Below are 24614 nucleotides of genomic sequence, written 5' to 3'. Positions count from 1 at the left end.
CCAGAATTGAAATCGGACAAAATAATTTCACACACTTTATCAATTAAACAACACATTGGCACTTGGTTCCGCTTCTATTTAATTGAAACATTTTCAGCTAATCTCATGGGAACAGAATCTGAGCTGACTACTGAATGCCACAGTATAAGCACAATATCAATAGAACTGTTTCCTTCCTTAATCCCTATGGCAGAAGAAGGAAAAAGCGGTGAAGTACCTGGGAAATTATCAGAGTAAAAATTTTATCACTCTCTTGTCATTCTTTAATTTGAACTAAGAAATGACAGTAGAGAGAATATTAAGAAATTAAGTAGAGAGAAATTAAGAAAATGTGTGTATGTTAGTTGCTTAGTCGTGTCGGACTCTTTGCGACCTCATAGACTGTAGCCCCCCAGACCCCTCCGTCCAAGGGATTCTCCAGGCAAGAATACTGGAGAGGGTAGCCATGCCCTTCTCTAGGGCATCTTCCTGACCCAGGGATTGAACCTAGGTCTCATGCACTGCAGGTGGATTCTTTACTGTCTGAGTCACCAGGGAAGCCCATGGTACAGTCACAAAAACTGAACAAATTAGCCTGTAAATGAGGCAAATAGGTCTTATAGGTCTTTCTTCAGGGGAAAAAATAGCAAAGCAAATAACTAATCAAGAAATAACAAATAGCAAAGACACAGCAGTAATCAAATAATAATAAAAGAACACATTGTTCAACCGCACAGAAGTGAATGTGAAAAGTCAACAAAGTGATTCATTTTTCTAGGGAAATGTAATTTATCCAAACTAACTCCAAAGGAGATGGGAAAGCTAAACAAACAAGTTAGAAAAATTAGAAAAAGTTACACACGAGTCCCCCACACCCACAAAGCACCAGGCCTAGAGAGCTTCATAGATCATTCCCAAATGTTTAAGTGCAGAAAACACCAATATTAAACTACTCCAAAACACAGAAAAAGAATTTCTTTTTAAAAAAGTTAAGCAAATACAACGACACCAAAGTAAGACAAAATCTATACACACCTGACCTGCCTCCTGAGAAATCTGTATGCAGGTTAAGAAGCAACAGTTTGAACTGGACATGGAACAACAGACTGGTTCCAAATTGGGAAAGGAGTACGTCAAAGCTGTATCTTGTCACCCTGCTTATTTAACTTATATGCAGAATACATCATGAGAAACGCTGGGCTGGATGAAGCACAAGCTGGAATCAAGATTGCCGGGAGAAATATCAATAACCTCAGATATGCAGATGACACCACCCTTATGGCAGAAAGTGAAGAGGAACTAAAAAGCCTCCTGATGAAAGTGAAAGAGGAGAGTGAGAAAGTTAACTTAAAACTCAACATTCAGAAAACTAAGATCATGGCTATCCGGTCCCATCACTTCATGGCAAATGGATCGGGAAACAATGGAAACAGTGACAGACTTTATTTTGGGGGCTCCAAAATCACTGCAGATGGTGACTGCAGCCATGAAATTAAAAGATGCTTGCTCCTTGGAAGGAAAGTTATGACCAACCTACACAGTATATTAAAAAGCAGAGACATTACTTTTCCAACAAAGGTCTGTCTTAGTCAAAGCTATGGTTTTTCCAGTAGTCATGTATGGATGTGAGAGCTGGACTATAAAGAAAGCTGAGTGCTGAAGACTTGATGCTTTTGAATTGTGGTGTTGGAGAAGACTCTTGAGAGTCCCTTGCACTGCAAGGAGATCCAACCAGTTCCAACTAGGAAATCAGTCCTGAATATTCATTGGAAGGACTGATGATGAAGCTGAAACTCCAACACTTTGGCCACCTGATGTGAAGAACTGATTCATTGGAAAAAACCCCGATGCTGAGTAAGATTGAAGGCAGGAGAAGAAGGGGACGACAGAGGATGAGATGGTTAGATGTTATCACCGACTCAATGGGCATGAGTTTGAGTAAACTCTGGAAGTTGGTGATGGACAGGGAGCCCTGGAGTGCTGCAGTCCACAGGGTCACGAAGAGACAGACACGACTGAGCAACTGAATTGAACTGATCAACATGAAGAGAATTTCAGGAAGGAAGATAGTGGGGTAGAAAATTAATATACAAAAGTCAAGAAGGCAACACGTCCACAACAACAATCAGTGAGAAAACATGTTGGAAAAAAATGTTTTTTCAAAAGCAAAAAAAAAAAAAAAAGGCTTTCCTGGTGGCTCAGTGGTAAAGAATCTGCCTGCCAATCAGTTCAGTTCAGTTCAGTCACTTAGTCGTGTCCGAATCTTGGCGACCCCATGAACTGCAGCACGCCAGGCCTCCCTGTCCATCACCAACTCCCAGAGTTTACCCAAACCCATGTCCATTGAGTCGGTGATGCCATCCAACCATCTCATCCTCTGTCATCCCCTTCTCCTGCCCTCAATCTTTCCCAGCATCAGGGTCTTTTCCAATGAGTCGGTTGTTTGCATCAGGTGGCCAACGTATTGGAGTTTCAGCTTCAACATCAGTCCTTCCAATGAACACCTAGGACTGATCTCCTTTAGGATGGACTGGTTGGATCTCCTTGCAGTGCAAGGGACTCTCAAGAGTCTTCTCCAACACCACAGTTCATGGGCTCAGCTCCTGGTCCGGGAAGATCCCACATGCTCAGAGCAGCCAAGCCTGTGTGCCACAACTATTAAACCTGTGCTCTAGGGCCTGGGAGTTGCAACTACTGAGTCCTTGAGCCACAGTGACTCAAGCCCGCTGCTCTAGAGCCTGTACTCTGCAACAGTGGACATCACCTCAATGACAAGCCCTCACACCGCAACTACAGAGTAGCCCTCTGCTCACTGCAACTAGAGAGAAGCCGGAAGGAACAAAGAGCCTTCAGTGTGGCCAAAATAAATACATAATAAAATCATCTTTTTAAAGGCAACAAAAGTTAAAATATATAAATCAATTTAACAGGAAATGAATAAAACCTGATAAGAGGAAAACTTCAAATATAGTTGAAGAGCACAAAAGAAATACATGGAAAGTCATATCCTGTTTTTGAAGTTTTATCACTCTTAATGTGTCTACTTTCAATCTATAAAGGTAACATAATCCAAAGAAGACAACATCAGAATTTTTCTTTTCTTTTTTCAGAAGGGCATGGTATGGTATGGTAAGATAGATTAGAAAGCTGATTTTTAAATTCACCTGGAATAATAAATAGGTTCTAAAATGAGGAGGAAAGAGGGGAACTAGCCCGGTGAGATACTGTAACACCACAATAACTTACTAAGTGTGGGGCAGGGCGTATGTGGGCTGAAAGATCAATAGGACAAGAGGGAAACCCCAGAAATAGACCCAGATTATAGAGGAATTTAACAGATGATGAAGCACTTTAAATCCAGAAGGATTTATTCACTAAATAATACTGGAAAACTAGCCAGAGATCTGGGATAAAAAGCGGCCAGAAAACTGGCAAAAAAAAGAAAAAAATAAAGTGGGATTCTTACTGAAAACCTTTGTACACAAGAAGTTCTAAATACAAACACCTGAATAACCAAAACTTTAGAAGAAACCAGAAAATGATTTTTATCACCTCAAAGTGGGACACGCCTTTCTAAGAATGATTCAAAACTCTGAATAATAAATATGACTGCCAAACCAAAAATAGTTTATTACATAAAAGTGATTATGAGCAACAATGCTTATATAAATGATAAACTAGGGAAATAATGCAACATAATAGGCAAAAAGCTAATTTCTCTAATATTATAAGAAATAAAAAAACAAACCACCTTGGGCTTCCCTGGTAGCTCAGTGGCAAAGAAAGAAACCGCCAGCCAATGCCAGGAGACACGGGTTCGATTCCTGGTCTGGGAAGATCCCACACCCTGCAAAGGAACAAAGCCCAAGCGCCCCAACTATTGCGCATGCGCTCTGGAGCCCAAGGGCCGATACGACGGAGTTCACACGCTGCAACCACTGAACCAGGAGCGCCCTAGAGGCCACGCCCCACCAGAGAAGCCACTGCATTGAGAAGCCCACGCACGGCACCCAGAGGGCAGCCCATGCGGCAAGAAGACCCAGCACAGCCAAAACAAATACACAACATCATAGGCTGCTAAGTCACTTCAGTCGTGTCCGACTCTGTGCGACCCCATAGACGGCAGCCCACCAGGATCCCCCGTCCCTGGGATTCTCCAGGCAAGAACACTGGAGTGGGTTGCCATTTCCTTCTCCAATGCATGAAAGTGAAAAGTGAAAGTGAAGTCGCTCAGTCGTGTCCGACTCCTAGCGACCCCATGGACTGCAGGCTACCAGGCTCCTCCGTCCATGGGACTCTCCAGGAAAGAGTACTGGAGTGGGGTGCCATTGCTGCGTAACCTCCCAGAAAAGTATTCCATTCTAAATATTATGAATACAGTTCATAAGAAACGCTAATTGCTTGTAAGCCCATGAAAAAATGCTCAATTTCAAAAGTAACATTGTGAGAAAAGATCATCAAAGCTATCCTAAGCACCATTTCCCCCTATCAGATTAGCAAAGATAAAAAATGTGGCCATATTGCAGTGGGGAAGGGTACACCAGGGAGGGAGGAGCTGAGAATCCGCTAGACCAGCCACTAGGCAATACCGGAAACATTGTATCAACACCGGGCGCAGCAATTCCACTTTCAGGAGCTTTCTTCAGATATATTTGCACACTGAAATGACTGAATAGTACTTACTCACTGAAACACTGTAATAAAAAGAATGTAAACAACCTAAATTCTAACAACAGGAAAACAGTGGGTTGTGGGGTTTTTTTTTCCCTTTAATGATATCTCGGGAGATCATTCACATTAGTACTTGTATGTTCTTTATTTTGAAGGTTACATATTGCACAACGGGTTCGATTTCTGGGTTGGGAAGATCTCCTGGAGAAGGAAATGGCAACCCACTCCAGTATTCTTGCCTGGAGAATCCCATGGACAGAGGAGCCTGGTGCGATACAGTCTGTGGGGTCACAAGGAGTCAGACATGACTGAGCGACTAAACCACCACCACCACCACCACCACTTCCAGAAAGGCACTTTCTGCCTGCCAGACAACCTGTGTCTTTAAGAGAAAGGTCATGGGTCATGGTTTTTGGGCTTCCTTTTCTCCAAAATCACTGCAGATGGTGACCGCAGCCATGAAATGAAGACACTTGCTCCTTGGAAGAAAAGCTATGACCAACCTAGACAGTATATTAAAAAGCAGAGACATTACTTTGCTGACAAAGGTCCGTCTAGTCAAAGCTATGGTTTTTCCAGTGGTGATGTATGGATGTGCCAACAAAGGTCTGTCTAGTCAAAGCTATGGTTTTTCCAATAGTCATGTATGGATGTGCGAGTTGGACTGTGAAGAAAGCTGAGCACCGAAGAACTGATGCTTTTGAACTGTGGTGTTGGAGAAGACTCTTGAGAGTTCCTTGGACTGCAAGGAGATCCAACCAGTCCATCCTAAAGTAGATCAGTCCTGAATATTCATTGGAAGGACTGATGCTGAAGCGTCAATACTTTGGCCAGCTCCAATACTGAAGCTCCAATACTTTGGCCACCTGATGCAAAGAGCTGACTCACTGGAAAAGACCCTGATGCTGAGAAAGATTGAAGGCAGGAGGAGAAGGGGACGACAGAGGATGAGATGGTTGGATGGCATCACCAACTCGATGGACACAAGTTTGAGCAAGTTCTGGGAGTTGGTGATGGACAGGGAGGCCTGGTGTGCTTCAGTCCATGGGGTTGCAAAGAGTTGGACACGACTGAGCAACTGAATTGTGGCTAAGCTGGTAAAGAATCCACCTGTAATGTGGGAGACCTGGGTTCGATCCCTGGGTTGGGAAGATCCCCTGGAATAAGGAAATGCTACCTAATCCAGTATTCTGGCCTGGAGAATTCCATGAGTCCATGCGGTCACAAGGAGTCGGACATGACTGAGAAACTTTCACTTTCATATTGCACCACTGTGAAAAGGGGGTAGAAAAAGAACCTTTATATGTATTTACTTGTCTATGCCTAAAATACCTTGACAGAAATCACTAGACATCAAGAGGCTTTAGTTGCCCCATAGAAGAGGACCTTGATGGACAGAGGAGGGCACAGACATTGCTTTTGCAACTCACAGAAATGGGTTCAATCTCTGGTTGAGGAAGACCCCAGATAGCCCGCACCCTAGAGCCGGTGCTGGGCAACAAGAGAAGCCACCACAATGAGAAACCTGTGCACCTCAATGAAGCGTAGTCCCCGTCGCTCCAACTAGAGAGAGCCCACGCACAGCCACACACGCCCAGCACAGCCAAAAATAAATAAGGCAAAGCCTGTTCTCAGTTCAGTTCAGTCGCTCAGCATGTCCAACTCTTTGCCACCCCATGAATCACAGCACACCAGGACTCCCTGTCCATCACCAACTCCCGGAGTTTACTCAAACTCATGTCCATTGAGTCGGTGATGCCATCCAACTATCTTATCCTCTGCTGTCCCCTTCTCCTCCCACCTTCAATCTTTCTCAGCATCAGGGTCTTTTCAAATGAGTCAGCTCTTCACATCAGGTGGCCAAAGTATTGGGTTTTCAGCTTCAGCATCAGTCCTTCCAGTGAACACCCAGGACTGATTTCCTTTAGGATGGACTGGTTGGATATCCTTACAGTCCAAGAACTCTCAAGAGTCTTCTCCAACACTACAGTTCAAAAGCATCAATTCTTCGGCGCTCAGCTTTCTTCACAGTCCAACTCTAACATTCATACATGACTACTGGAAAAACCATGGCCTCGACTAGATGGACCTTTGTTGACAAAGTAATGTCTCTGCTTTTTTCAAGGGTCTTATATTTGAGTACTGCATTCTGATGCTGTTGTAATAAGGGTGGGGAAAAAAGCAGGCTTTTTCTTAGTTCAGTAGGGTGTAAATACAGGTCTCAGTACTTAGGAAAACAGGATGACAAAAATCACAGCTATTGTCTGATGACGCCATCTCTGAAATTTCTAGTTGTGAAATTTTCTTGAGAATCTGGAAAAGAAACCTGAGTCCCTGAATAAAAGTTTAGAAGAAAGGGGCAAAATGAGATTGCCAATACCAGTTAAAAAAAGGAAAACTCAGTTAAGGGTAAGTAAATACGAGGTCCTAAGCACAGGAATATTAAAATCGAATCATGGCGTGCACTGTGGTTTCAGGGGTCACATACCACATACTCCCAAAATTACGAGTTAATAGGGATGACCGGCTTTCAGATGTCAATAACATAAAAACTCAGAGAAACTTTACAGCGTTGACACCTCATTTGGAACTACTCGCCTAAGTGAATATAAAGACTCCAGACTATACAACCCAAGAGGTTCAGGAGAACTCTGACCACAGAGGCGTCTGAGATGGCCTGATTACAGGGCAAAGTAATGACTGTGGAATATAGGCAGCTGGCCAAAGGGGAACGCTCTGAGTAGCCAGCGCTCACTTACGGAATGAACAACAGCCACCAAACTGAACCCCAGTTGGAGGGAAACGCACGCATGAGTGAGGACTGTGCATCATCCAAACCCACTCGGCAGGCAGACTCCAGGACCAGCGCGGAGGGTGCGCCACGGCCCAAGGGCTGTTGAGGGCAGGATGGGTGCCCGGTGCCCAAGAGAGGACGGGCCGCCCCCACCCCGCCAAGGGCGGGCCCTGAAGCTCCGGGGAGCACCGTCCGTCCCGTGGAGGAGGCTGAGAGCATGGAGCATCAGTCCCGGGAACTGCGCGGAGCAGTGAAGGGGGTGGAGAACACGCCTTCCCATCTGACAGTCCCTGTTACTTGTTCTCAGCAAGTTAAAACAATTCTTTTAATGTAAAAAACAAATTCTTTTGAAATATACGAAACAAAAAAAAGCACTTTTTTTTTTCAAGGTTGTTCCCCTCCCCACCCCCGATTATTATCGAAGGAGGGAATTTCTGTCCATGCACCACTTACTTTTCCACTGATGGGATTCCTACTCCTTTCCGAAAGGGGATGTTTGCGTTTTAGAGTTAACAGTCTTAAACGATCTCTTCTTATGAAACAAAAGGCAGGCCAGGTTTTGGCAAATGTCGTGCCTGCTGTGGAACTGTTAGTCTCTCAGTGTCCGACTCTCTGTGACCCCATGAACGGTAGGTAGCCTACCAGGCTCCTTTGTCTATGGGATTCTCCAGGCGAGAATACTGGAGTGGCTGCCATTTCCTCCTCCAGGGGATCGAACTCGGGTCTTCCACATAGCAGGCAGATTCTTTACCATCTGAGCTACTTTCACGTGGCTACCTTCACCTTTACCATCTGTGTCCTTCACATGGCTGCGGTCTGACAGTGAAACCGTGAGCATGGGTAAGAACACCACAGGGGGGACAGGGTAGTGAGGATGAACGGAGCCCAGGCATCACGAGAAAGCACGGACGCCAAGTTACCCAAAGAACCTGCCGGACAGCTGGGAGGACAGCTGGTGTAACCCTCCCAGTTCCTCAGGGGAGAGCCCTTTCTGAGCTCAGAAATCCCTTCTGAGCATCAGTCAGAAGAGATAAATCAGGTACAGGGTCCCATCAAGAGTTAAAGGCTACCGACAACCTCCTACTGCCCTTCCCTGGGTACGTTTAAACCCCCGGGAGAACAGTGAAGTGGACAGAGCCTACCAGCTTCTGCTGGCTCTCCTGGCCCAAGAACCTCAGGTAAGCAGGACTCAAGAGGGAAACTGGCAGGTGATTTACCCATGGATGGTCAGTCCAGTTAACCTCAGTAATCGCGGACTGTGGGCCGACAATCTGTATGGTGTAGGGAGCTACCTTGTTGTTGTTTTTTTTTTTACTTTAATCCTCCAGTAAATAAAAGCAGAACATTTTAAGCCTGGCTGTGCTGTACTGCATTAAAAAAGTTAACAAGGCCTGCAGGTTTTGGCACGACACAAACTAAAATGGGTTGATACGAAGAAACTTCAACCTGGTTGGCTTTGGCTGGCCGTTACATCCTACAACTAGCACTTTGCAAACTGTGAACCAGTGGGCCCCTGCTGTGTGCCGATGCTTCAGCAGCCACTCTGGGAACTGAGGAAGCGAACTGAGGAAGCGTCAGGGAGGGCAGGGTGGCAGGGTCACTTCAAATGCAAAAGCTCTATTATCTGCTTATAAAAGGAACTATTTTAATGGATATTAGATTTGTTAACCCCACTCCAGAGTCCCTGCCTGGAGAATCCCCGGGAAGGAGGAGCCTGGTGGGCAGCAATCTATGGGGTCGCCGAGTCGGACACGACTGAAACAGCAGCAGATTTATTAAAACTGATATATTACAAAGCTAATTTGATAAGATTTCATTTAATAAAAGTCTCATTGCTTAGAACTGGAAGGAGGGGGGTGGACTCTTTATCCTAAACAATGCTCATTGTCTTGAGCTGTTTATGAGGAAACATTCACTGTAGTTTGTGGGATGAAGGGTAAGATATGATTTCCATCACTTTGAGAAAAGCACCGTTTCTCTGAGCCTGAATTTTCTCCAGCGTATGAATGAAGGGTAGACTGTCTGTTCCATATAGACAATAAAAAAAAACAAAGACAGTATTTTTTAAAAATTTTTATTGAAATATAGTGATTTACAATGTTGTCTTAGTGTCAGGTATAAAGTGATTCAGCTACACGTATATATTCTTTTCTTACATTCTCTTCCATTATAGGTTATTACAAGTTAACTGAGTAGTTACCTGTACTATACAATAGGCCTTTGGTAGTCATTAATATCTATTTTATATATATGTATATTTTCATCCCAAACTCCTAATTTATCCCTCTGCATAAAGCCATAGGTTTGCTTTCTGTCTGAGTCTGCTTTGTAAATAAGTTCATTTGTATCATTTTTCTAGATTCCACACAAAAGTGGTATCACATGATATATGTCTCTGTCTGACTTACTTCACTCAGATGATAGTCTTTAGGTCCATCCATGTTACTCTTATTTTGGGGGGCTCCAAAATCACTGCAGATGGTGACTGCAGCCATGAAATTAAAAGACACTTACTCCTTGGAAGGAAAGTTATGACCAACCTAGACAGCATATTAAAAAGCAGCGAGACATTACTTTGCCAACAAAGGTCCGTTTAGTCAAGGCTATGGTTTTTCCAGTAGTCATGTATGGATGTGAGAGTTGGACTGTGAAGAAAGCTGAGCACCGAAGAATTGATGCTTTGGAACTGTGGTGCTGGAGAAGACTCTTGAGAGTCCCTTGGACTGCAAGGAGATCAAACCAGTCAATCCTCAAGGAAATCAGTCCTGAATATTCTTTGGAAGGACTGATGTTGAAGCTGAAACTCCAATACTTTGGCCCCCTGATTCAAAGAACCAACTCACTGGAAAAGACCCTGATGCTGGGCAAGATTGAAGGCGGGAGGAGATGGGGACGACAGAGGATGAGACAGTTGGATGGCATCACCAACTCAATGGACATGAGCTTGAGTAAGCTCCAGGAGTTGGTGATGGACAGGGAGGCCTGGCATGCTGCGGTCCATGGGGTTGCAAAGAGTCAGAAACGACTGAGTGGCTGAACTGAACTGATGTTATACAAATGGCATTCTTTCACTCTTTTTATGCCTGAGTAGTATTCCATCGGAGAAGGCAATGGCACCCCACTCATGTACTCTTGCCTGGAAAATCCCATGGATGGAGGAGCCTGGTGGGCTGCAGTCCATGGGGTCACTAAGAGTCGGACACGACTGAGCGACTTCACTTTCACTTTTCACTTTCCTGCATTGGAGAAGGCAATGGCACCCCACTCCAGTGTTCTTGCCTGGAGAATCCCAGGGACGGGGGAGCCTGGTGGGCTTCCATCTATGGGGTCACACAGAGTCGGACACGACTGAGGTGACTTAGCAGCAGCAGCAGCAGTATTCCATAGTTATATATCTACCACCGTTGATGGACATTTAGGTGGCTTCCATGTCTTATTGAGAATAGTGCTCAAGGAACATTGAGAGGGCATGCATCTTTTCAAATTATGGTTTTCTCTGGATATACGGTCAGGAGTGGGACTGCTCGATCACAGAACAGCTCTATCTTTAGTTTTCTGAGGACCCTCCATGCTGTTCTCCATCGTGGCTGCGCCAGTTTACAATCCCACCCATGCTGTAGGAGGGTTCCCGTCTCTCCTCACCCTCTGCAGGTGTGTTACTTGTAGACTTTTTGAGGATGGCCACTCCGATTGGTGTGAGATAGAATCTCATTGTAGTTTTGATTCAAATTTTTCTAATAATTAGCAATGCTGACCATCTTTTCACGTGCCTTTTGAGGAGAAATGTCTATTTAGATCTTCTGCCCATTTTCTGGTTGGGTTGTTTTTTGATACTGAGCTCTATGAGACGTTTGTATATTCTGGAGATGAATCTGTTATTCACATCATTTGCAAATATTTACTCCCATTCTGTAGGGTTTTTTTTGTGTGTGTAAATGGTTTTCTTTGCTGTGCAAAAGCTTATAAGTTTAATTAGGTCCCATTTGTTTATTTTTGTTTTTATTTCCATTATTCTAGGAGATAGATCCAGAAAGATATTGTAGAGATTTACGTCAAGGAGTGTTCTGCCTATGTTTTCCTCTACGAGTTTTATAGTATCCATCTAACATTGAGGTTTTAATCCATTTCGAGTTTATTTTTGGGTATCGTATTAGAGAATGTTCTAATTTCATTCTTTTACATGTAGCAGTCCAGTTTTCCCAGCACCACTCATCAAAGAGACTGTGTTTTCTCCACTGAATATTCTTGCCTTCTTTGTCATAGATTAATTGACCATATGTGTGTGGGTTTATTTCTGGGCGTTCTAGCCTGTCCATTGGTTTGTATTTCTGTTTTGGGCCGGTACCACACTGTTTTGGAGCTCTGTAGTATAATCTGAAGTTAGGGAACTTGATCAGTAATCCTCGGGCCAGGACAGAATTTGCTGCAAATAACACCAAACGGGCCACTAATGAGCACTCTCGCTGCGTCCCAGGGTTCAAACAGCCTTGGTAACTCTGAAATACTTCTCATGCATTACATAAGGGCTGGGATACGATGGAGAAGACAAGCCTTTTCGGGAGTATTAGATAATTAGTGAGAAAAAAGACTCACTTGAGGTTTGGATAACTGCGTTCCTTAAAGGGTTCACACCTCCCTCAAAATTATCCCGACATTCCTCCAAGGTCAAAGTCCTACCCCAAGGATCTGCACCAGCAGTCACTAAAACTGACCATTAATGTATCAAGAATCCAGCAGAATACTGAGGCTTTTCCCACAACATCCTAGCTTTGCAATTTTTCTTCAAAATAATGAACTGGCATAATAAGGATTTTTCCTCTTTAATCTTTTTTTTTTTAAACAAGAAATTATATGAAAGCCAGTAAGACAAAATGCAAACCTAGATGTTCTTGTAGTAACAGTAATCAGCCCACTGTGCACAAATTCCTCATCACCGCAACCTGGCTATGCTGGGCAGTAAATCTCCCATTGATGTTTTTCACAACCCGTAATATTGAACAGTGTCATTTTCATGAGTATGTGGGCCAGGATTTCAGAATGTAAAACATTTCGAATTTATAAAAACAAACGAACCATATTTACATTACAAAAATATTTACGACAGGGTTCTTTGAAGCAATAAGCTCCTCTAGTACACTGAAAATACAGTGTAATGTACAATGCATTTGAGTCAAACTTTTGGTTCAAGAACACACTTACTGCACTGAGCAAAGAAGTACATGGGGATGCCAAAGTCACACCCAGTTTGCAGTGGGGACACATCCAGCAATCACTACCGCATCTGACAAGCACAGACCATGCCATTTGTGAGGTGCACGAACAGTGTGACTTACATCAGTGACTCTGAAGTCATGGAAAAGCCTGGTGCTACCACCACCGACCATCTGACCCCTCCCTCACAGCTCAGCTGGGAAAGAATCTGTCTGCAATGCAGGAGGCCTGGGTTCAGTTCCTGGGTTGGGAAGATCCCCTGGAGAAGGGAAAGGCTACCCACTCCAGTATCCTGGTCTGGAGAATTCCATGGACCGTATAGTCTATGGGGTCACAAAGAGCTGGACATGACTGAGCAACTTTCACTTCACTTGGGTCTGAACCTGTAGTAAATATCTTCAAACATTATCTCTTTTAATTCTCACGACAAAGTCTCTGAGCAGGCTCAGACTCATCCTCCAGATGAGAATTAAGATCTGGAGAAGGTGCACTTAGGGGAAAAAAGGCCTGCTTTTTTTAAAAGGGCCACAATTTAGTAAGCCAAACAGCCGGATTTATGAAGTTAAAATATGAAAACAAACAAACAATAAACATGAGAAGAGGGGAATAAACCCAAGGAAAAGAAAACAAATTTTATTCCAGAAAGACAAAGGAGGAAAGTCTCTTTAAAAAGTCACCGACAAATGAGATGAGGATGAGCAGCTGTAGAAAGTGGGGAAATAAGAATAAGAGAAGCCAATCTGTGGACTTGGATGGCTTTGCCAGTGTCCCCCAGGTCCTGCTCTTTTTGCTTCTGTTGTCTTTCTTCTGCTGGAAACAAATAGGGTGGGGGGGAGGCGGGGTGGGGGGTGGGGCGGAAGGAGACCCCGGCCCAGCACTTAGCTTTCAACACTAGGCTGGAGCCTCACCATCTCAATGAAGCTCCAGAAGGGCCCTGCCCCCCGCCCCCAACCCCCCACAAACAACTACACCTCCCTCTGCACTCCCTTACCACAGAGACACACCCCCGGAGCACAGGTGACGGTGTGTTTACATCTATCAGGAGATCCACAGACACGGATTGAATAAATCTGCTTTAAGTTAACAGTCTAAAAAGAATGAACTGATGACGATGTGCTCATATGGAAAGGCGTGCACAGCCAGGCTACACGGTTCAGCAAAAAGATTAAGTTTTGCATCTGCATGCGTGTCTGCGTACACGTGCCACTACTGCTCACGGGAAATGTCTGGCACAAGCACACACACAGTCAACGGATCCCTCCAAGGACAGAAAAAGGGCCAGAAAGAGGAGGAACCCGACTTTTCACTTCCCAGCCTTCTGTAAAATCCTGTGTTTATATACATATATTTTTAAAATGATTCAATTGTGATTTGGGGGGGAGAAAAAACCGAACGCCACCACCTTGAATGAGCATCCTTTTCGAGGAAAACCACCTAAATGACAATTTTAAAACCCCAGTATAACTTAGGCTCTCGGTGTCCACAGAACCAAAACCATTCTCACATGCTTCCATAGTAACTAAGAGCCTGAAAAGCACAGAAACGGACTCGGGTGCCCACGTTCCGAGGAATTTCCGTTTCACAGCATCTCTTGATTTTTGATGTCTGGTATTAGTAATGCATACACCATCTATAGGAAGGACTGATGATGAAGATGAAACTCCAGTACTTTGGCCGCCTGATACGAAGAACTGACTCCCTGGAAAAGACCCGGATGCCAAGACTGAAGGCGGGAGGAGAAGGGGACGACAGAGGAGGAGATGGTTGGATGGCATCACCGACGCCATGGACATGAGTTTGAGTAAAATCCAGGAGTTGGTGATGGACAGGGAGGCCTGGCGTGCTGCGATTCATGGGGTCACAAAGAGTCGGACAGAACTGAGCAACTGAACTGAACTTTTGCTACTTCTACCATACTTTAAAACACAGAAAACATCCCAGCTGCTGTAACATCTCGGAATAAAATGTGTTACCTTTTGAATGAAAATAATAAGTACTAAAACTAAATGTACATATTGCCTGTCCCTGCCTCCCCCCCCTTTTTAAAATTCATTTATTTTTTTACCCGTTGGCTGCTGTGTATAGCATGCGGGATCTTAGCTCCCTGACCAGGGAGTGAACCTTTGACCCCTGCAGTGGAAGCACAGAATCTTAACAGCTGGACCACCAGGGAAGTCTTCCCAATTCTTGCTTTTGGTATTTTCCAAGCTACAGAAAAGTTAAGAGAAAACGAAGTACCGAGAAAGCTGAAACCCTCACACACTAACGCTAAGAACGGAAAACTGTGCAGGTGCTTCAGAGAACTGTTTGGAAGGCCCTTAAATACCTAATATAAAGTTAGCATTGTTGCGTTACTAAGTCACGCCCAAACCTTTGCGACCCCATGAACTGCAGCCCGCCAGGCTCCTCTGTCCATGAGGTTTTCCAGGCAAGAAGACTGGAGCGGGTTGTCATTTCCTTCCCCAGGGATCTTCCTGACCCAGACAGTGAACCCGCATCTCTTGCACTGATGAGTGGGTTCTTTACCACTGAGCCAAAGTTAGCATATTACCCAGCAAATCCACTCCGAGGTATATATCCAAGAGAAATGGAATACACGTTCACACAAAAACCTGTATTAGATTAATGCTGCTCAAAGTAGCATTAATCATAATAGTCAAAAAGTGAGAACAACCCAAATGTCCATCAACAGATGAATGATAAATAAAATGTGACATATCCACACAACAGAATACTACTGAGCCATGAAAACAAATGAGGAACTGATATCGGCTACAACAGCATAATGTGTTCAAAGTTCATGCATAAGTGAAAGAAGTCAGTCACAAAAGACCACAGACTATACAATCCTATATACATGACCATGTCCTAATCAGGCAAATCCATTGAGACAGAAAACAGGTCTGTGATTGCCTGGGTCTAAGAGAGAGAGGGAATGAGGAATGATGGATTCTCGGTGTGGTGTTTCTTCTGGGGAGGGGGTGATAAAAATGTTCTAAGATTAGACAGGTGTGATGGTTGCACAACTTGAGTATATTAAAACCACTCAATTATACACTTTAAAGAGTGAATTTTATGGTATTAGATCTCAATAAAGCCTTTTTTTTTTTAAGACATCAAATTAGACCCATAAGGCTTTCAAGCAGAGTCAGCAACTGTTAGTATGTTGGCTTTCTTTCTCTGTTGCTTTCTTTCTCCCCACATGCATGTGCCCGCGCGCACACACACACACAATTTATGACCAGGCCATTTAAAATTTAGTTATTATTACACTTCACTCCTAAATACTTCAGCAGGTAGAGCAGTTGCCCACATAACCGAAATATGAACATTAGACTGGGGGAATTTAAAGCTCTTATTTAACATATACCCCATATTCAAATTTATCAAAAATTAGGTATCATATTTGGTTGTTATATCCCTGTCATCTCTTGAATCTTAAAAAAAAATGTCCTGTCCTTTTAATGACACTGACACATTTGAAGAATCCAGGCCAATAAATGGACAGAATGTTTCTCAATTGTGAACATGCCTATTTCCCTGTGAACTAAGTGCAGTTAGGCATTTTCGGCAGAACACCACACAGCTGGGTCGTGTCTTCAGTCCTCCCTACCAGAATCCTCTATTATTGTGCCAGAACGCGTCAACTGTGGCGGTAAGGTGGTTCACCGCAGGTCTTGGTTAGGACAGGGACTATCAGATTCCTGCACTATAAACGTAGCTTCTTCCCTCTGTAATTAATAATCTGGAGATGACTAAATTATCTTGCATCTGTGTAAACATGAAGTTTCCTCAATGGTCTTGCCCCCAAAGGCTTTAAGCATCCCTTTTGAGCCCTCGCTGCATTCACGTGACCAACCATTCCTCTCAATTTTATTACACATACTCAAGAGAGTTGGCTGCGATTTCAACCCGGCTGCACAGCGGCCAGAATCACAGGGGGCTCTAGGTATGAAACCCCGGTCAGCGTATATTCCAGAGCGATGGATTCTTATTTAGTTACAGTAAGGGTTGAGACTGCCCGAGTTAGAGGGAGAAAAACCTTGCATTCTCCTTTGGCAAATAAGGAAACTGGTGCCCGAAGAGATTAAGAGGCTATGGCACAAAACTTGTTCATGGCACCGTTAAGATTTTTTTTTAATTTGCATTTTAAAATGCAATTCCTTCCGTCCTCAAAACCAGAAAAACGAGTAACTTTTGTTCGGCCTACAGAGTGTATTTCTGCTTCCAAGGTTACAGCTGCCTTTATGGCCCTAGACCTTTGCATTCCTCTTACAAGCGAGAAAAGGATAATCTGATGGTTGAGCTCCTCGGACCGCAGTGCGAAGTCACAGCTCAAGACCCCGGCCGGGCTGGATGTCCAAGGGGCCAGACGGTTGCGCGCTGCAGCCCAGGGGCCCTGCACGCCCTCCCACCGCGGCGGCAACCCCAGCGGACACCGCTGCAGAGCAGCCAGCCGCGCAAGCGAGATGCACCTGGAGGGGGCCGCACCTGGCGGAGGATGCACCTGGCTGCTCCCACCTGACCCGGACGCACCCGCCCAGGGAAACTCCGAAGTGTGCCAGACCCGGGGAGACCACAGAACCTGAAGGCCCACCCCACTCCCCCCACTTACCCCAGTGTGATAAACCTTGTTCGCTCTTTTAATCTTAATGTCCAGGGTGGTCCCCATCGTGAATACTTCGCTTCGCGCACCACTTCCTGCCGCGCGTGATCGAAAGGCGGGGAGGGCTCGCCCCGCCTCTCCGCCCGGGGCCCCGCCCCTTCTCCCCGCCCGCAGCTGCGTCACGTGACCCTGCCCCCTCGGCCAGTGCGACTCTCCCCCTCCCCCCACCCTTCTTCTTTCCGGCGCAGGGGCGGGCCTTAGCGTGGGTCGAGGACTGTCACTCTTGGCCCGGCCTCCCCCGGGCGTGAGGGGCGGGAACGAGGAAACCCCACCCCTTCCGTAAAGACCAGTCTTGACGCCGGAAATGCCTCTTCTCGCCCGTTGACCAGGGGGAGGGAGTAAACTCGGCTCTCCCGGCGTGCCCCGCGGGGGGGCGGGGCCGGGACGCGCCGAGGGCGCAGCCTGTGCCCGCAGGCTGAGGCTCCCATCAGGCTGTGCGGCGCGAAGCGGCGCTACGGTATTGCGTTGCCTTCAAGGAGGTGATAATGGAGACTGCCTTCTCTTCTAATCCCTTCCTCTAGTTGCCTCTAGTCCTCCCACCCTCCCGCTTTCTTCCAGCGGCGCTGAGGACATAGGCTTTGTGTCCGTCCTCGGCGAGGCGGTCTTCCCTGCCCTTTCCACAGCCCCGCGCTCCCGACCTGCAAAGCGCTGATGGGCGGGCTTCCCCGACACCCCCCGCCGGCGGGCACCAAGGTCTTGAGGGAGCGCGGGCGGCCTGGCCCCGCCCCGCCGGGCCGCGGGGGCTTGTGGGTACTCTCACCGACGCGCGCCCTGGGACGAGGCGTTGAATATTCATATTCGTGCGCAGAGTGTGAAGAGGCGCGGATCGTAGGCCCCGCGTCTCGGCAGTGCGTGGAAATGTATAACCTCGAAACTGAGAGGGTCATACCTAGTCTTTTTATTCTCAGCAAGAGCCCACTCACCTGGACACAAGAAACGTATGGTTTTCCGGAAGGACTGCTTCCAGGCGAAGCAGCCGACTACTTTTATTGAAATAAAATTCCTTGTCAAGGTTTTAAACAGGGGACTTTCCAATAAGAGAGGCATATTTTTAATTGTTTTGGTCCCTGACTTAATACAGGGAGGAAGTGCTTTTTGATTTTTAAGACTCTGAGATTCCGATTTTCTTTTTTTCTTAAAGTGCGTTACTTTTAGGATTATGTGAGAGTTTTTCTTTAAAACGGTTTCCTGACTCACTCTCACGAGTACTTCTCTCATGAGAATGTAAGGTGTTTTCTAGGACAACCGTGATGGTGCTATAGCTACAGTTGCTTTTGAAGGTTGATAACAGGTATTTCCCAATGTTCAGATCTCAGTTTTCAGCTCCTCTCTGCCCCCAACGGCTTCCGTTGCGGTCTAGGGTAACTTCCCTGGCAGCTCAAACTCAGCAATTCTAAAAACAATTCATTGGGGACTTACTAATCACTGTCTAGTCTATTTGCAATTCAAGAAGTGGGTCCTTCTCTGCTAGTCTCACCCATCATTTCCAAATGGTAAAACGTTAATCCCAGTAGACAGTACAGGAAAACAAAGGGATACACATTCTAGACTTGTTTGCTTCAGCAAACCTGCTTTGTCGCAACTCAACATTTCTGGTTCATAGAGGACAAGTGTACTGTATTTCACTCATCTGTGTCGGTTGAACACGATCTTCACCGAATACTGCTGCTGCTGCTGCTGCCGAGTCGCTTCAATCGTGTCCGACTCTGTGCGACCCCATAGACGGCAGCCCACCAAGGCTCCCCTGTCCCTGGGATTCTCCAGGCAAGAACACTGGAGTGGGTTGCCATTTCCTTCTCCAATGCATGAAAGTGAAGAGTGAAAGTGAAGTCGCTCAGTCATGACCGACTCCTTCCTCCGACCATGGGATTTTCCAGGCAAGAGTAGTGGAGTGGGGTGCCAAAAAGTGCTCTAGTTCCAGCAGTGATCAGTATAATCAGTTTGTTAAACTCCTCTCAGTGTGATGACTTCCGAAAAGAACAGTCTTTTTTTTTTTTCCTCCAGTCACTGCTCTTTTGAATCTCTTCTATCCCTTAAGCACTCCTTAGGTGACACCATGACCTTCTGGTCGATTTCAGTTACTGAACATCAGACCCTGTCAAAGTGTCAATCTCCCGGCTTGAGTGGAACCCTAGATTCTGAGGGTATAAAGGTACAAGTCATGGTTCTGGCTCTCAGACTCTTAGCATCTTTTCAAGGTCTGGCTTCTCTGTTGAGGCAAATGTCTAACTTTACATTGCTAGAATTCTTTCTTAGTGGATCCCTGCTTCTCTGGATAACTGGCCCTTGTTGAAACTTCTTTCATGGAAATGGGAAGGCCTGATGGGCCTTGTCCTCTGTATGATTTCATGGAAGATCTACTTCCGGCTTGATCTTTACCATCACCCCACTGCCAACTCCCAGCAGGATATGAGTCTTCTGGGGAAGGGTCCAGCAAGACAGCCAGAGACCATTTATCTGCCACTGAGTCCCCCTGACTCTTGAGAAACACACATCCTTGCCACACAAAAGGACCAGACTGGAAGCTGTCCCGTGGTCTCTGGTTTCCACCCTGCCATCTCCCTTCAATCATCTTCCTGCTTTTTGAAATACAGGCAATTAATCAAGAATGCTGCCTAGACAGGTTTGCAAGTAGGGAGTAGAACACTCGCCTCTCCTGCCAGTAGCCCCTACTGGTATCAAGGAGAGGTTATCTTAGAGCCTCCCCCACTACACCACTTCCCACCAGAGACTGTGTGCTGCACAAGGCCAGCCACCTCCTTTGATTCCTTCTCCTGCCTTCCTATATAAACTGTGGAGAGGATTGAGAAAGTATTTCATGGAAGCCGGGCCAGATCTGAAACTTCTATTAATCCCTGGGGAATGTGTCTGTCTCCGATTGTGGCATCTTTTGTTAGAAGGTGGGGTAAGGTGTTATTTTCAGCCGTGACCTTAGTGCCTGTCTGGGGCTAGAGGAGAGAGCTCACTGAACATCTTTTAGTGGACGCTGTGATGCTCTGCTCAGACCCTTCTTTCAGGACTGAAGGACATGTTCCCAGACTTAGAGTATTGCTCTCAGCATTTCTCATTTAAGTCACTCTTCAAAACTTACTCTCATTTGAAGAAAACTGCTTTCCGCAGAGTCGTGGTCCCTTGGATGGTGGCAGGGACAGCCCATATGTAACGACTAGTCAATTTAGGGTATAAAGACCTCTTTCCCTCACCCCAGTTTGGGTCAGTTCCAGCTCCAAACCTCCCTGTATTAATATCTACTGTACATAACCAATTACCCCAACAGTTAGTAGTTTAAGGTGGGTCATGAACTTAGGAGCAGCTTCATTAGGTTGTTCTGGCTCAAAGTCTCAGGTGGTAGAAGTGGTGACGTCAGGGCCACAGTCACCTGAAGACTTCACGAAGGCTGGAAGATCCAAGATGGCTCCCTCACGTGGCTGTGGGCTGGAGGCCTCCTCAGGTAGGACTCTCCATAGGCAGCTAGGGAGCCCATGCAACTAACTTCTCCCAGAACAGATGATCCCACTGGGAGAGCAAGCAGGGAGCTAGAGTGGCTTGTGTGGCCTGACTTCTCTTATTAACATTTCTTCTGTCCACTAGAAGAGAGTCACTAAATCCAGCCCATACTAGAAGGAAGGGGAATTGGGCTCTGCCTTTAACTGTGTGACCCCATGGATTGTAGCCCGCCAGGCTCCTCTGTCCCTGGAATCCTCCAGGCAAGAATGCTGGAGTGAGTTGCCATGCCCTCCTCCAGGGGATCTTCCCCACCCAGGGATTGAACCTGTGGCTCCTGCGTCTCCTGCATTGGCAGGTGGATTCTTTATCACTTCGCCACCTGGAAAGTTTTTTAGTAAAAAAAATACATACCACATAAATATTTAGGGATATAGGAACTTTCCTGGTGGTAGAGTGGTTAAGACTATTGGGTTGTTTGCTTTTTCAATATGGAGCTGTATGAGCTGTTTGTATATTTTGGAGATTAATCCCTTGTCAGTTGCTTCATTTGCAAGTATTTTCTCCCATCCTGAGAGTTGTCTTTTCATTTTGTTTATGGTTTCCTTTGCTGTACAAAAGATTTTTAAGTTTAATTAGGTCCCATTTGTTCATTTTTTGTTTTTATTTTCATTACTCTTAGAAGGTGGGTCAAAAAAGATCTTGCTGCACTTAATGTCAGAGTGTCCTGCCCATGTTTTCCTCTGTAAGTTTTGTAGTATCCAGCCATACATTTACGTCTTTAATCCATTTTGAGTTTCTTTTTATGTATAGTGTCTTCTAATTTCACTTTAAAAAAAAAAAAACACATAAAAATTTTTTTAAGTTATTTTACTTTGGCTGTCCTGAGTCTTTGTAGCTGTGCGGGCTTTTCTCTAGTTGTGACAAGTGGGATCTAATCCCTTGTGGAGTGTGATGAGGTGCTTCTCATTGCGGTGGCTTCTCTTGTGGAGCACAGGCTCTAGCGTGCTCAGGCTCAGTCGTGTAGCTCCCAGACTCTACAGCACAGGCTCAGCAGTTATGGTGCATGGATTTAGTTGCTCTGTGGCATGTGGGATCTTCCCAGACCAGGGATCGAACCCGAGTCTCCTGCACTGGCAGACAGATTCTTTACCGCTGAGCCATGAGGGAAGCCCCTAATTTCACTCCTTTATGTGTAGCTGTCCAGTTTTCCCAGCAGCGCTTATTGAAGAGACTGTCTTTTCTCCGTTGTGTGTTCTTGTTTCCTTTGTCATAGATTAAATGTGTGGGTTTATCTCTGGACTTTCTTTCCTGTTCCAGTGATCTGTATTTCTGGTTTTTGGGGTATAGGGTGTTTTTGAACTCATGCCTCTCTCATCCCAGGTAGAATACTTCAGCAGGAAGGTGAGAGGGAGATGAGAATGTGAAGGGAAAAGGTAAGACACTGTCAGCTGAGTTCCAGCTGAATAGTGAGACTGATTTTTTTTCCATCCTCAGTAGAAATGATTGCTAGAGAGCTAAACTGGGTTAATTTATAGAGAAATGAAGGCTGTCACTTTTCTGGCCATTTATATCTTGTGCCTGTAAATTTTCAAACAGCTACATATTAAAAAATCAATAGGCATTTCTACTTAACACCAATAAGCAGTTAGTAAAATGAAAATAGGGATTATATTCTCAATAGCAATAAGAATCTAAAATACTTGTAATATACACTTGAGTTACATGAATGAAGCTATAAGGCTTAATTAAGATATATGTATTTTGAAAAATGGAGAGATGTATAGTATTTCTGAATAGGAAATCTAAATACTTTAAAATGTCCAGTCTTATAAAAACTAAATTTTAGGTTTAATTCATTCCTCTCAATACACTTTTTAATGAGGAAATTTAATGAACCTATGTTAAAATTCTTCTGAAAAAATAATGAACACTAAAAAATGATTTATCTTTTTTAAAAAGTTAATTATAGGGGAACTTCCCTATCAATCCAGTGGTTAAGACTCTGCCCTTCCAATGCAGGAGGCTCAGGTATGATCCCTGGTTGGGGAACTAAGATCCCACATGCCACATGGCATTAAAAAAGTAAATTAAAAAAGTAAAAATAAATAAATAGAGCTAAGATATTTTTAAAAGTTAATTCTAGGGAAAAGAGCCCTACTTAGCACAAAACATAATAAAGCTGTAAGAGTTAAACCACATCATTCTGTCCTAAGATCTATTGAATGGGATAGCTCAGAATGGATCCAATATATTAGTATATAATACTACTATATTATATACTCTATTAGTATATAATATTTTAACATATGGTAAAAGAGTTATCACAAATCTGTAGAGACCAGAGGATTATTCAGTAAATGATATTAGGCTAAATGACTTGATATTTATAAGAAAAATTTATTTAGATTTTGCTATCTCCCCATAAGTCCTCTTATCCCATCCTCTCCAAAAAGCCATATCAGGATTAAAGAGCTCAGAAAATGATAAACAAGTCAAGCATATACATTTAAAAAATATGAAAAATCTATGTGAGGAAAACTAGTAATATCTTGCAAAAGATTTACCAGTAGATTTGAAGGAAGAAAAAAACTATCATGGGCTTGGATAGGAAGGTTCAACATCACCAAAATGTTTATCTTCTTCTACTTAATTTACAATTTTAAAGCAGTGCCAATAAAAATACCATCTTCTCTTTATTCCTGGAGCCAGGCAGATTTATTATATAGTTTATTTGTAATAATTAATAATAGAGAATAGCCAGAAAAATCCCTGCAAGAAATTAGCAAGTGGGAAGGGCAGACCTAGGCTGTATTTTACAGGTGTCCGCACATGTGACTCGCTTTGGTGCTGCTGCTGCTAAGTCGCTTCAGTCGTGTCCGACTCTGTGCGACCCCATAGACGGCAGCCCAACAGGTTCCTCTGTCCCTGGGATTCTCCAGGCAAGAACACTGGAGTGGGTTGCCATTTCCTTCTCCAATGCATGGAAGTGAAGTCGCTCAGTTGTGTTCAACTCTTAGCGACCCCATGGACTGCAGCCTACAAGGCTCCTTCGTCCATGGGATTTTCCAAGCAAGAGTACAAAATCCCGGCAAGAAATTAGCAAGTGGGAAGGGCAGACCCAGGCTGTATTTTACAGGTGTTCTCACATGTGACTTGCTTTAACTGTAAATAAATAATAAAGCATGAGGTGGGAATTCTGGGCCTAAGCCTTAAAAGGCCTGGCAACTTCTGCGTGTGGACTTTGGGAGCTCTAGGAACCAGAAAAGGAGTCCCAAGACCCTGGTGGAGAGACCACGTTGAGGGGCTACAAGGAGCCCCCGGGCTCTGAGACCAGCCTTCCTGCTGTTTCCCCGAGTGTCCCACAGGTGAACTGCCATCTAACTGCAGCCATATGAAGACACAAAGCAAGACCAGAGAAAAATCACTCAGCCGAGCCTCAGTCAACCCACAGAACTGTGAGAAATAATAAAATAGTTATTATTTTAAGCCAAGAAGTTTTGAGATGGTTTGTGACATAATAATCAGTTCTGTCTCTTAGTCGTGTCCAACTCTGCGACCCCATGGTCTGCAGCATAGCAGACCTCCCTGTCCCTCACCAACTCCCACAGCTTGCTCAAACTCATGTCTATCAAGTCAATGATGCCATCTAACCATCTCATCCTCTGTCGTCCCCGTCTCCTCCTGCCTTCAATCTTTCCCAGCATCAGGGTCTTTTCCAATGAGTCAGTTGTTCGCATCAGGTAGCCAAAGTATTGGAGCTTCAGCTTCAGCATATAGTAATAGTAATGTTTAACTTCAATGAGGAGAAAAGATGCAACAGGGTGGGAAAAACAGGGATTGAAGTCA

At 44.8% G+C, this 24614-nt stretch overlaps 1 protein-coding gene across 2 annotated transcripts in view; it reads right to left on the bottom strand.

The window, feature by feature from the left end:
* The window catches only part of VPS26C (VPS26 endosomal protein sorting factor C), a 69580-nt gene extending 52209 nt beyond the window's left edge, over positions 1-17371 (bottom strand). For both annotated transcript variants that reach the window (XM_086408704.1, XM_086408778.1), the window contains exon 1: positions 17271-17371. In XM_086408704.1, the coding sequence (XP_086264830.1) occupies positions 17271-17327 (57 nt within the window). In that variant the 5' untranslated portion in view covers positions 17328-17371. The remainder of the gene's footprint in view (positions 1-17270) is intronic.
* Positions 17372-24614: the final 7243 nt, after the last annotated feature.

This window comes from Bos grunniens, chromosome 1 (assembly GCF_055505025.1).
Source record: "Bos grunniens cultivar Pamir isolate PY7600 chromosome 1, Bosgru_T2T1.0, whole genome shotgun sequence".
Lineage (NCBI taxonomy): Eukaryota > Metazoa > Chordata > Mammalia > Artiodactyla > Bovidae > Bos > Bos grunniens.
Note: the sequence above shows the minus strand (reverse complement) of the source record. Positions and strands in the feature narration are given on the sequence as shown.